The sequence below is a fragment of the Nipponia nippon genome, unplaced genomic scaffold (genome assembly GCF_047370975.1).
Source record: "Nipponia nippon isolate SJK-2023a ecotype South Korea unplaced genomic scaffold, ASM4737097v1 scaffold_3, whole genome shotgun sequence".
In the NCBI taxonomy this organism is placed as follows: domain Eukaryota; kingdom Metazoa; phylum Chordata; class Aves; order Pelecaniformes; family Threskiornithidae; genus Nipponia; species Nipponia nippon.
Genome location: NW_028262347.1, coordinates 82,183,886 through 82,196,935, shown reverse-complemented (window position 1 = coordinate 82,196,935; position 13,050 = coordinate 82,183,886). Strand labels below are relative to the sequence as shown.

Sequence of the window (13,050 nt, the reverse complement as noted above, 5' to 3'; positions counted from 1 at the left end):
TCCTGTACCAGCCCCTTGCCCAACAGGAGGAAACCCTCAAAATCTTATTTCGTGAATACTTTTTCAGCGCGCTGTGTTTTGACAGTACCAGCAGGCAGCACCAAGGCACAAGCCATGGCAAGGTGAGATGCTGGGGTCAGCACCCTCAGACCCGCGTGGACCTGTCCTGTGCGAGCGCAGGCTGCACGGACACATGCAGGGCTCCTGCTGCAGACCTGCAATCTGTACAACTCTTGCATTGGCAAAGCAGTGCCTGAAACACTTGCTTCACTTAGTCAAGTGTATTGCTCACTGGTACCCTATCACCTAAGAAAGGTGTTTGCTCTGTTAAGTCTGATGCTTTTGTCATTATGTTGATCAATGCAAACAATACTTAAAAGAGATGGTTTAGCCACAAATAGTCTTTTCTTCCTTTCAGTTTAACTGTAAATGTTTATAACACTTTTCTTGCCAAACTAAATGCGAGTCTAAATTTGTGTGTGTAAAATGAAGTTATTCAGAGCACATACAGTCAATTACTTTTTTAAATCTATCTTTTTACTTAAAGAATAGACTATCTACACACACACACACAGAGAATTCTGTTATTTACAGAAGATCAATGTTACAGAAATGATGATGTCTTTGACAGCAGGTTTGGTGAGTATAAGACAAGACCATCCAAAAATCCCCTAAGAATCTAAAGGCCATAAAATACTGAAATTAAAGCTGCTGCTTCTTAAAGTCTCATAACAAAACCACAGATTTAACAGGACTGGCTGACTTAGGTGAAAACTCCCAGAGTTGAGTAGCTGGGGGTGAAGATGAACAACCCCTGCTACTTGGAACAGGGGACATGGGGAGGAGCTCGTGCACCCACTGTGGGATGCTGAAAGGGAAATCAACAGTCTCTTTCACTGCAGTCTGGCACCCAGCCCCCATAGCTCTTCCCAATCACATTCTGTCACAGAAAGGTCTGACTTAGGCTGGGAAAGTGGATTTTCAGTAAAACTAAAATGATGAATTTCATCAAAGGAATGATTCTCATTAAAAAAAAAAAGAGGTAGGCTAATATAACTTGACATAAGGTCATCTTGGTCTCACAGCTCCACACTAACCACTGAAAATATTTCAATAAGCTTTGCAAAGAAAATAAGATACATTTTAAGGAAGGGTTCCAGATTTATGATTAAATTGTCATTTCTAGTAAAAGCCTACTGAATGGAGGTGTTTATCTTGGTAAATGTTGACTTATGCCATCCCTCCTCTCTTCCCTCCAGACCTCCCTCCACACAAATTTGTCATGCATTTCCGGGTCTGTACAGTCCCAGCTGTGAATTTTATATCCATCCCTGCCAATTTCACACTAGGGGAGCTACACAGGGCTGACAGCCGGCTGGTTATGAGGAACTGGGCTAGAAAATAAAGCATCCAAAGGGGAAAACAGTTAGACTTATAAAACAGATTTACTTGCAAAAGTACGAACCCCAACCACTTACAAAGGTAAGCTGCTAAGTATAGAGTTACCTGATGGTGTGTGCCATCTTCACTGACACATTGTGTGCAGATTTCTTCATCAACACAGCTGTCATTAAAAATCACCTGTCTGTCTGGACAGAAGCAGCCTTCTGTGGGATAATCCTTGCAGACACTGAGTTTGGTACTATTCTCACAGTGCTTTATGCAGGCTTTGTGGCAGTGATCGTATGTCAAATATGTGGGACATTTCATTGCTGAGAAAGACAGAAAAAAACCCTCTTTAGATAAAGAGATCTGAAATGCAGAGAAATGTTTCCACTCATACTTTCTTTAGAATTCTGTTCAGGTTTTTGAAAGCCATCATCTGATGAACATATTTTGCCCTCTGCAGCCACTAGCATCTTTGAAAACACATTTTTAAAACTAAGACAATCCACAGTGGAAAGTGATTGAAGGCATTTGCTTAAGTTACAGCCCATGCAGAAATCATCAAGCCACATTTTCAGGTCACATGAATCAGCAAAGTATGACTTACCCTGATAATGATACAATGGCTTACATGACCTGAACGTCTTGCCTAACTTTGTATTCAACACTGGGCAAGAGACATAAGAATCTGGACCCACCTTTACATGTATTAGAGAAGCACTGGTAACAGCGCATGGTTAGGAGATATCCAGGACAGACTAAAGTGTTGAACAAAGATTTTTTGACAACTTGATAGGTGGCAGTGTTCCCAAGCAACTAAAGAAAGCTAACAAACAGAAGATTTTGGTACTTCAAATCTGAACCTGCTGGATTTCTGCACCTTATTAACTGAATTGCCTTATTAACAGAATTAACTGAATCAGGGGAAGTTGCATTCCCCCCTAAGCCAACATATAAAATTTTTGCTGATGAGTTCACAACACTGAGGGTGTTGTCTCTAAAAGCAAACATAAAACTAAGGCTATAGCTATTCAAGAAGCCTATGGACACAGCTTCCATACTGCGTACTCCCTTAAGTCTACTTTATTTTTCTCTACAGCTTCAATTAGGAAAAATGTTTCTTATTTCCCAGTTTGTGACTGCTGTGAGGTTTATAAAACCTTATTTCAGTCCCCTAACAAAAAAACACTGAAATAAAATTACTGAATGAAGACCTGAGCTCCCAACCAAGCAAGCATTCATCAGCTGAACTGTTTACAACATCCCTCCTAGCCAAAGGAAACAGAAAATAAATGTCTTGAACGTTAACCCTTTTCTATTTCAAGCCATGCTAAATCTGATTATTTCTGGTGTGCTGGAGTCTATGGTTGTATGTGTGGATAACCATCATAGTTCAGCAGATGCAGAGGAACTTGAAAAGCCACAGGAACTTCATGGAAAGTCCAACCCTGTTATGAAATGCTTTGGCTGGATTCTGAAAACACAAAAAGGTCTATCCAAGTAAAACAGGAGAAATTGCCTGCTTATAAACCTAGCTACCTAGACTATACTGTGTTTTCCAGAAAACTTATTCCCAGAAACAGTTCTGTAAACAAGGTGACTACAGTAAGCACCAGTGCTTATTGCCTGTGATCGTCTCACATCAGCTCTAATGAATGTGTGAAAATACATCCACAGCAACTGTTAAGGTAGTGTTTCATTTACTTTTTTATTCCAGTGTCAGTAAATATACTCAGCACACTGGCTTTCATCTTGCTTACTTACCACTAGCCCTAAAGCAAATCTAGTAAACCTCTGCACAAAATTAGATTAATTTATTTTAGAGTTTAATGCTGATGCCCATCACTGTAGAACCTGGACAGCTCCCAGGCAGAATCAATACCACTGCTAAAGCCTCTGATGTACTTCATGTAACATAGCCCCTTCTCCTTCCTCCTCTTTGGCTGGCATTACAGAGCCAGGTGTGTGAAAAATGCAATGAAGAACCATGCCCAGGACTCCAGATATGCTATCAAAAAGCCTATGTGCCTGTGCAAAATGGCGATGTTTTTTCAAGGAAAGAAGAAATGAGGTGGTTATGTTTTGCAAAAGAAATATAAATGAGGTCATGTGAATGCCCTTGTTTTGAAGTCACCTTTCTCCTTGGGGGCATAAGAATGAAGCATGCATAAGCAGTGTCCAGAGACAGGATAAACTCCATCAATGTCCAGAAAATCATCCTAACCATCCTTTCATCCTATTGGCACAATGACAACTAGTCAATCGTAGAAAGCCACCTCAGACTCATTACCTCCCTTGTGCTCCAGAGGTCTGGCCAGGTCCTACGTGACCTACAGGTAACTTGGCTTTTTGTATGGAAACTTCTGCCAGAGTTATGGAATGTGAGGAGGCACGAAGGACTCCCCACAGCCAGCCTCAGAAGCAAGTATTTCAACAAGCCACCTTCCTGGCTGGCTATTTCAGTGCTTACCTCAAATGCCTATTGTTTCTGAATGAAAAGGAAAAGACTGTGGGTATTAGCAAAAGGAGAAAATAAGGCTGCAAATCAAGTAATAGAAGAGTAATTCTTCTTCCAAATGAGTTTCAAAAGAAATCTACCCCATATACTAGCCTGTGTGATTCTACTATGATAATGTATTCATATTGTATTCTCAGTTTGTTGGCTCCATTAAAAATGACCTTTTCTTTCGAACAGGGAACAGAATAGTAGAAGAAAAGCCGGGGCGGGGGGGACGGGACGGACACGACATGACAAATTTCTGTAAATCTCTGATAGCACATTTGAAGGGGTCATCTGTCACATTTAAGTATTGACATTTCTTCAGCTGCTTATTTTTCTATTACAGTAGCTATTCCTAGTAGATACTGGTTGGGAGAAAATAGCCTCTGTGAGGATCTGCAGAAGGTGCAAGTCCATCAAAATAAAATAAACTTAACAACTTCAGAGTGATAGTTTGCACTGGGATTCACTTCGAATTTGTGGCTCAAACAGATCAGACAAGACAGATCATCCTTGGTTAAAGTACTAAATGGATATTTAGAGGAGGGGTGTTTTTCAAGCTGCAATACATGTAGAAAGGCACACTTCCTTTCAGGTGACAATGCCACTCCTTTCTTATCAGTAGTATAATTTAGCAGTTACCTAGCTCCTGAGGTCACATACTGCTGGCTTGCCTTTTGCCTCACTGCACTGTGATGTGCAGCCAAAAGGACAGCTAAAACCCCAGTGCTGATGAAGCTGGAGTGAATAACGCACCAGGGCCAATAGCTCATCAGATGCCAGGCAACCTCCCCACATTGCTCAGGCACAGTTTTCTTAAACCTCCCTTAACAGTCTTCTTTACACAAAGGAGTATGTTTAGGAGGGTTTTTCCAGTGTTCTTGGAGTGGTTTCAAGGCCACATTAAACCAAATTAGATCAGTGCTGCCATCAAAAGGGGCAGTCCCTTCTCTGCCTTAATCTCTTCACCTCAGCTGCTCCTTCCTGCTGGCACTATTTTTTCCTTCAGAGCTAGTTTTCAGAGCTCACCAAGAGGCATGTGAGGACTAAAGCCATCACAGCAAAAGGAGTTGGAATGCATGGCTGGAGATGGAAGAGGAAGAGAAAAACTTTGTCCCAGATCAGCTGAAGGCAGTCGTAAAGCCACCCCCGTACTGTTGATTTCTAAGTCATGGTTTAAATCCTTCAGCTGTTATGGTCCTCACCAGAATGCCTTGCTTACACAGCAAACAAACTGCAGCAGATAATCTCAGTGTAGCTCCACTACACAAATCCTTCATTAGCAGAGGTGGTTTCGAGGTTTCTTGTATCCCATTGCTTCTCTCTCCTCCTCCTCACCTTCATTCTTGCTTCTCTGCCAAATGTCACTGCCCCTCAGTTGAGCTGCATTTGCTTTCTAACCTGAGCCTGCAAAACAACCCAATGAAAGACAAAATACAAAACCCTCCAACAACCAGAATGGTTCCTGAAAAAATGTTGTTTCCAAGCAAATATTTTTCCAGGAATCCCTGCAACTGCTGAGTGCTACCAGCATCCTCCTCAAAGAACCACAGCTTTCCTGAGCAGTACCAACTAGCTATTTGTTTCACACACCATGCAGGCATCAACTACCTATCTAAATTTAATTCATCTGCAAACTAGCATTGGCAAGTACCTAGAGGGCATATCCACATTGCACATAAATGAGCTTAAAGAGCTGCTGAGAAGCACTCATGGAAACATCAGCATATGAAGATTAACAACTGCTATTGCTGCTGCTGTCATTTATCTTCTGAGTATTTCTGCTTCCTGAGCAAAATTTGCTAACTGCTAGTGTTACTTGAGCTACACAGTTCAAAGCTGACTTGGTCACCTACACATGAGCTGCCATTTCTTTTCTAACTGCAGAATGAATATATCTCAGTCCATTCATTAACCACTATATAAACAATCCTATTTCCAGGTGAATAAAGCTCCCTCTCCACACAAAGCTGAATCCCAACATGTGTCAATAGTAGCAATGCAGTGATTTGTTAGAAAACCCTACAATCTTCACATTAAGATAAAGCTTGTACTGTCACTGAAGTGGAAACCCTATTCAGCTGGCATTCACTGTGAGGGTGAGCCTGCTCAAGGGGTGCATATTCTATGCCTCCGGGTTACGTGGCTATCAGTGGAAGCTACAGGCTGCAGCACAAGTCTACTAAGTCTGGGGTCTAGAAAAAAATAAAATTAAAAAAAAATAAAATATCTTCCTAACTATGCATTCCCACCTTGGAGTACAGTTTCCTTCCATCCATTGACACAAAGCTGGAAGTCTACTCAACACATCTATCCTCCCAAAAAGGAGCAAGGAAAGCTCAGGCAGTGGAACTGAATGAGCACAGGATGAGAACAGTCTCTGTCTTTATGTACTCACTCCAGTGAGCGTATTTACCCATCCAGGCACAGCAGTCAGGAAGGACTTGTACTGCTTGAAATGTCCCAATATGGCATGACAAAACTCCAAATCAAACCCTAAAAAAATGACAGGGATTCACTGGAGTGGGGGGAGGGAAGCAAGGTACTCCAGAACCATGCCATTGTTATTGAACATGTAGTGGTAGAGTGATTAAGCTGCACTGTCTCTTTAGTCATTAATGCAACCCATATGATGTCCCTGTAATTGGCAATTTTATTTTTGGCAGTTGCACACATGCACCTGCTTGAAAGAAGATGATGATGGTATTGTTAGGACACTAACGACTGTTTTATGCAACTAGTGTTAAAATGGGCAACTCTTGGCTATCCTTGTACATGCTGTGTAACAAGATGGGAATTTGAAAACTGCAGAGAGTTATTAAGGTAATCCACTGACATTCAGCCTTGGACATCACAATTTGCAAAGTTTGACTGAAGCACTAAATTTGGAAAATGGCTGGCAGTATTCTCCCTCTGGTTTCTAGGACTATATTCCAAACAGACTGTGTTGTTTCTTAAAAGATTCAGTCTGCAACAGCAACATGTTCTTCAATAACCAGTCCTGGAAAGATATTTAAGACAGTAACTGGAGGCTCCGGCCAAATTCAAATTCACATTCTTGACTTCCTATCCCATCATTCCCTCAGTATGAGTTTAAAACATGAACAAAAACATGTACTGAGTTCTTGCTGTATCATGCTTTTAGGATGCTGGTTCTCCAATTCCGAAATGAAAAGTACCTGGGCAGCAAGAGGGAAAGAAAGCAAGGCAACAAGAACTGACTAAACTGGAGAGGCAGGAGATGTGAAAAACAACTGGGATATCAAGACACTATGTGAAGGGCTAGCTGGGAAAGAAAATGCCTACATATATACACGCACATCTCAGCTAGATACCTGACTAAACCAAAAACACTGTGAGTGAATATCTGAATGTCTGTAACCATCACTACAGACAGACTAAGAGCAGAAGGTATAGAATAAGCCACCTCAAGAGTTACTTATTTGTACTTAACTGTATGGCAGATCTTTAGGTATGCCTCATAATAGGACTGTCGGGAGAAAAAAAAAAAAGAAAACAGAAGAAAAAAAAACAGGAAGATAGGGCAGAACTTCTTATGTCTATAAGAATTTAGGGGAGTAGGTATACAAAGCGACAACCGTCTGAATTTAGTACTAGCATGCTTGTCCTGCTTCTATTGGGCTCTGAGCAATTTGCAAGACTCACATCCTGCTATACAGCTTTCTCACAGCACAAACTCTTCACCTCCAAAACACAAGCAAAACACAGCCAGAAGGAGAACCAGATTTGAAAGCAAATTACATCTGGTTTGATCGGTGTAGCTGGCATGTGCTAGCAAGAAAAGACACCACAGAGAGTGGCCGTTTCCCCATTGTTCACTGCATTAGAGACTTAAATTTACACTGGCTCTTCCATTACAGTCTGAAAGGTTTAGGCTTTGGTTGCAATGTGGGGAATTCGCAAAACTATTACAGTGAAAAGTCTTATTTTGTGCCATTATGTGCAGCTACGACAGTGACAGGCTGGGGAGCAGTTCCACTAGTCAAATTTATGAGTTTCCCTGCCCGCCTTGTACAGATCCTCCAATGTCTTTACCAGAGCAACAATATCTGCAGCTAAAACTGTCCGGCAGAATCGGAGCAGCCTCTCAGTCCAAACCTGGTCCCATGATGGTTCGGTGGCTGCAGAGTCAGGTACTATCACATAGCTGTGTTTGCCTGTGCACAGCTTTCACAGTGTTTTTATTTCATAGGTTATCCCTCCAGCCTTGCAAAACTACCTTGCATTTTACTAGTTAGCAGTTTACTAAGAAACATGTTTTCCATAATATGCAACTTAATGGATGACAAACCAGTTACCAGATCTGCAATGCCACTTATATGGGAAACTCGATTTGGAACTTCTGCCCCATTACATGGTATTCAAAAACCAATATTACACTGACAAGATGGTCATTGTCACCACTATCACCAAGTCAGACAGTTTCTATATCACTTTTAATGTATCATAAACCCCTTACGACAAAACTCCGGTGTTCTCCAGTCTACGCAGACCCCGTTTTCCCTGCAGATGTGAGCGTAGGAAGTTATCATCTCGCAGGCTTCATCCTCATAGCAGCTGCTTTCTGCGCAGGCCTCATAGAACATGTTGGGGGAGATTACCCTGTGGCACTCTGCAAACCGATCTGAGAGCAGAAGGTGGCAGTGGCTCGTTGCATGCTCAGAGCATCTGTCTTCTCTCCGGATTTCACAGATCTTCCCTGGCTCTTCCACCGTCCAGTCCTGGATAAACACGCTGCTTTCAGAAGTGACAGAGCCATCGCGTAACGTGAAATCATTGATGTGGTTCTGGTCACACACCCCTAGGAGGGTGAGTAAAAGGAAAAGAAAGAGTCTGAATACAGTCAGCAATAAAACAGACCTAGAGAAAACAGGCACAGGACAAACGCAGCTCATTGCGGCTGCCTGGTGAACACCAAGGGGAAGAGTAACAAATCATATTCCTTATAGCTATTATCAATGAAGGCATAAAAACACTGGGTCTTGTTTCCCATTTCCTTATTACAGGAGGTATAGGTTAGGCCACAGAGGTACAGTCTATACAATAGATTATACCATAGAGGATACCATAGAATTAATTCTCCCAGGTAGTAGTACCCCTCATAAACCTTTCAACTCCACTGCAAGCATAGGACATGTCTCTCATATAGATGTATATGTAAGAACCTAAAGTTAAAGCCTCATCCAAAAAAAAAAAAAAAAAACAAAAACCAAACCAAAATCTCCTTGAAAAGATAACGATATAATGTGAAATAGGTAAAATATAAGAGAAGTCTAGCCTTGCTCTTTCTAAGGTATTACTGGGAGTCAATGAACTGTTACATTGATGGCCATAGTAGAAAAATCTGCATAGATTAGCAATGTGCCAACAATGGGGGATCAGTTCAGCCAGAGAGTTTACACGTTCAGGACTACGCAAATTCCAATAATACAAATAGCAATTAAAGCCCAAGTAGAAAGCTGTTAAAATTACTAGCTTTCAAACTTACCACAAAGCCCTTGTGTTCCTGAAGAAAAGCTCTTTGAATTAAGTTTAAGAATAAATTCATTGTTTCTTGGAGTAAATGTGAGATTATGTCCAAGATGGGAGAACTTGATTTCATGCATTATTGTTCCATAGACAGTGACTTCAAACAAGCTGCTAGAATAGGGAATATGAACTCTTTCACCGTTAACAGTGACCTGTTTTCGAAAAGGCAAGATCATAACATCAGTTCTAGCAAGCCATTAAAATCAACCCAATCTTACGGTTGAAGCACATTTTGACTTCACAGGTACTTGCAGATCCACCTGAACCTGGACATAAGAACCAGTTTTGCAAGCTGAAACTTTCTATTGAGTCTAAAAATGCGCAGAACTAATTGACCTTCATTCTGTATATTATATGAACAACTTTTTCAACGTTTTCCCATATGAGTGCATTCCCTCAGTATCACATATATACAGACTAGCAATCTAATGCCATGAAATTAAAATGCTGCCTACAGACCCTGATTATCAATAAACCTCAGTGAAAGTCAAGGCTGTTTATCACTATGCAGAACTGAGTGCAGGTGTTTTGGTCCATCCTATTTTGCTACATACGAGTCAGAAGAGATCACATTTGCAGGCTAGCTGATTCCTGTGTGTCCGAGGAACCCAGAGACTGAAAATGTGTCATATTGAATTTGAATACTTCTCTGCCTATAAAATAGATGTAATACGTACTAAGCTGGCCTTTCTTCTAATGCTGAGGTACATCTGCATACAAGGTAAGAACCAACTCACTAGCTCTTCAATTAGCCAGTCATGCATAGGTTTGTGAAGAACAGACTGGTCTCCCATGCAGCAAATGATAACTGTGTAAAGGACCTCTGCCAACAGAGGAGAATCAGTGCAGTATGTCCTGTCTATAATCCCTGCATTTCTGGCAGAAGTGTCAGGGAGACACTGCCAAATCCCATGTTCTTGACATTGTCACACCCACATAACAGGGAGAACAAGAAGAGAAATGTGTCTGGCTTGTTATGTGAATGGAGATTGTATCATGAAATAATTGAAATAAGACATTTGTTCAGAAGCCTAAGAATAGGCTGCAAGGGGAACAGAAACTGGATAAAGGGAACAAATTTGTCCCCGAAACCTGAAATTCTATTGCATGAGCAGACAATGCACAGTCACTTCATTGTGTTTAGCTTACTGCCATGTCACTGAAGAGCTGAACAGATACTCCACGATGTTTCACTTCAATGGAGTCCATGCAGTTCATCTTCGGTGTTGCTCTGCATGGTCCTTCATGGAGGAGAACTTCAACATCATGTTGCATGTCTCGAAACAAGGTGTAGGAGCAATTGCCAGTCAGCTTAAAATTTAGCCCATCAAAAGTGACAATATGTCGAGATGAACTTCCTATACAGACACCTGCAAATCAATGAAAAAAAAAAAAAAAAAAAAAAAAAAAGAGCCATGTAGGCATTCACTTTTGTTCAAATTAGACTATTTCTTCACAATTTTTATGGGCATGTGGAATCAATTAATTGAGAAAGCTAGGAAGGTAATGAATTGCAAATGCTTGCAGCAAATCATTGACAAGAAACTTTGGTAAATACTTCATCACATGTTTTCTTTGAAGTATCTTCATCTGGAGCAATTAGTATTACAAAAGAATTGGATAAACTCATAGAAAACGCCACCTAGAGTACTGCATCCAGCTGTGAAACCCTCAACACAAGATGTGGACCTTGTAGAACCGATCCAGAGGAGGGCCACTAAGATGATCAGAAGGCTGGAGCACCTCTGCTATGAAGACAGGCTGAAGGAGTTGGGATTGTTCAGCCTGGAGAAGAGAAGGTTCCGGGGAGACCTTATAGTGGCCTTACAATACTTAAAGGGGGCTTATATACAAGAGGGGAAGAGACTCTTTATAAGGGCAGATAGCGATAGGACAAGGGGGAATGGTTTCAAACTGAAAGAGGGGAAATTTAGTTTAGATGTTAGGAAAAAATTCTTTACACGGAGAGTGGTGAGGCACTGGAACAGGTTGCCCAGAGAGGCTGTGGATGCCCCATCCCTGGCAGTGTTCAAGGCCAGGTTGGATGGGGCCCTGAGCAACCTGGTCTAGTGGGTGGCGTCCCTGCCCATGGCAGGGGGGCTGGAGTCAGATGATCTTTAAGGTCCCTTCCAGCCCAAGCCATTCTATGATTCTATGAAAATCCCTTAGCATGGTTTACTCACGTTGAATGTGATTTATTAACAATTTTATATGAAAAATAAAAGCAGGGAAAATGTATCGCTTCTCTATTTGTAGAAAGACTGTAACGTACTTATTTAATTTTTGCATTGCATTTTTATTATGGTATTGCATTTTATTCTGTACAGTATTACATTTGAAACAAAGTAACACTATTTCATTCTTATCAAACACATGTCAGAAGCCAATATCAGGGACTTTTTCTGTTTTTTTTTTTCAGATGGGAAACAGGAAAAGGGCAGAGAAACAATATGCACAGGATAAACCAGTGGCCAACTGACAGCTCAGTGTCCTGGTTATTAGGTTATAAACACTTCCTTGTCTTCACAAACTGGAAAAAAAGGAGGATTATAATCTCACAAGTACCAAAACAAAACCTGAGCAAAAGGATGCTTCTGACTCATGCGTTTTCAAATCTTTTGCTTAAAGATAATAAGGACAATAAAAGCAATGTCAGCTGAACATGTAGGAAGAAAATTCTCAATTTTTAATAATTCAGCTACTTGGCTTCTCATTGAGATTTGAGAATAATCTGTTTCCCATTCACTGACCTTCAAACTTAATTTCCCAGGAAAAACAACAGCAACTTTTGCTTAAAAAAAAAAAAAAAGAAAAAAGAAATAAAGCCTATCTTGTGTACTGTCAGGCACTGAATTGTCAAGAGGTACATCCCTTTGGAGCAGTAAAGCATCTTCAGATATTCTACTGCACCTTCTTATAGAGTTCATGTATATACAACAATGAGAAGTTAGCTATAAAACAATGATGTTTCTCAACCCTTTTTTTTATTCATGGACACCTAAAAATAGTCTAAGGATAATGGGAATCCTTTTAAATTTCTCGTAGGTATTCTGTAGCACAAAATGTGTTAATGTAATCCATTGAAATCCATTTAATAGTCCACAAACACCCAAGAGCCATCAATCACACATTGCAAATCATATTGCTATAAAATTTATAACTAGCTCAACAAATGAACACCTTCATGGTGTAAATCCTGATCTATTCTATGAATTCAGTTATATGACATAAGAACACTTTTTCAAGTACTTCCTCTTTGCAAAAGCATTTGTCATATCATCTGCACTGCCAAGCAATCATTTGAAAGGACTCTAGTTCTCTAAATAACTGAACACTACTTTGCTGAATCACCATTAAGTGTGCACTGCCATGGTCATGCAGCATAGATTGCCTCCATTCATAACAACAAAGAGATGCTGAAGCACACTGACCTCCTACTAAGCACCTACTTTGCTACGTCCATCAATAAAGTTTACTGATTGCTGTGAGTTTTGGCTCTGACTTCAGCACACACGGCATCAGAATCAGCCTTCCCACCTGTTATGGATGTTGCTTTAGTTGACACAGCATCACCCGGGTTTCGCTGAGCAGTCATTGAAACAAGGGTACTTTAC

The 13,050-nt window shown here is 40.8% G+C and overlaps 1 protein-coding gene across 3 annotated transcripts in view; it reads right to left on the bottom strand.

The window, feature by feature from the left end:
- The window catches only part of VWF (von Willebrand factor), a 175,323-nt gene that overhangs the window by 35,812 nt on the left and 126,461 nt on the right, over positions 1–13,050 (bottom strand). For all 3 annotated transcript variants that reach the window (XM_087766218.1, XM_087766219.1, XM_009475359.2), the window contains 4 exons: positions 10,586–10,806; positions 9,396–9,588; positions 8,367–8,708; positions 1,507–1,712 (listed from right to left, as the gene is read on the bottom strand). In XM_087766218.1, coding sequence (XP_087622344.1) covers positions 1,507–1,712; positions 8,367–8,708; positions 9,396–9,588; positions 10,586–10,806 — 962 coding nt within the window. The remainder of the gene's footprint in view (positions 1–1,506; positions 1,713–8,366; positions 8,709–9,395; positions 9,589–10,585; positions 10,807–13,050) is intronic.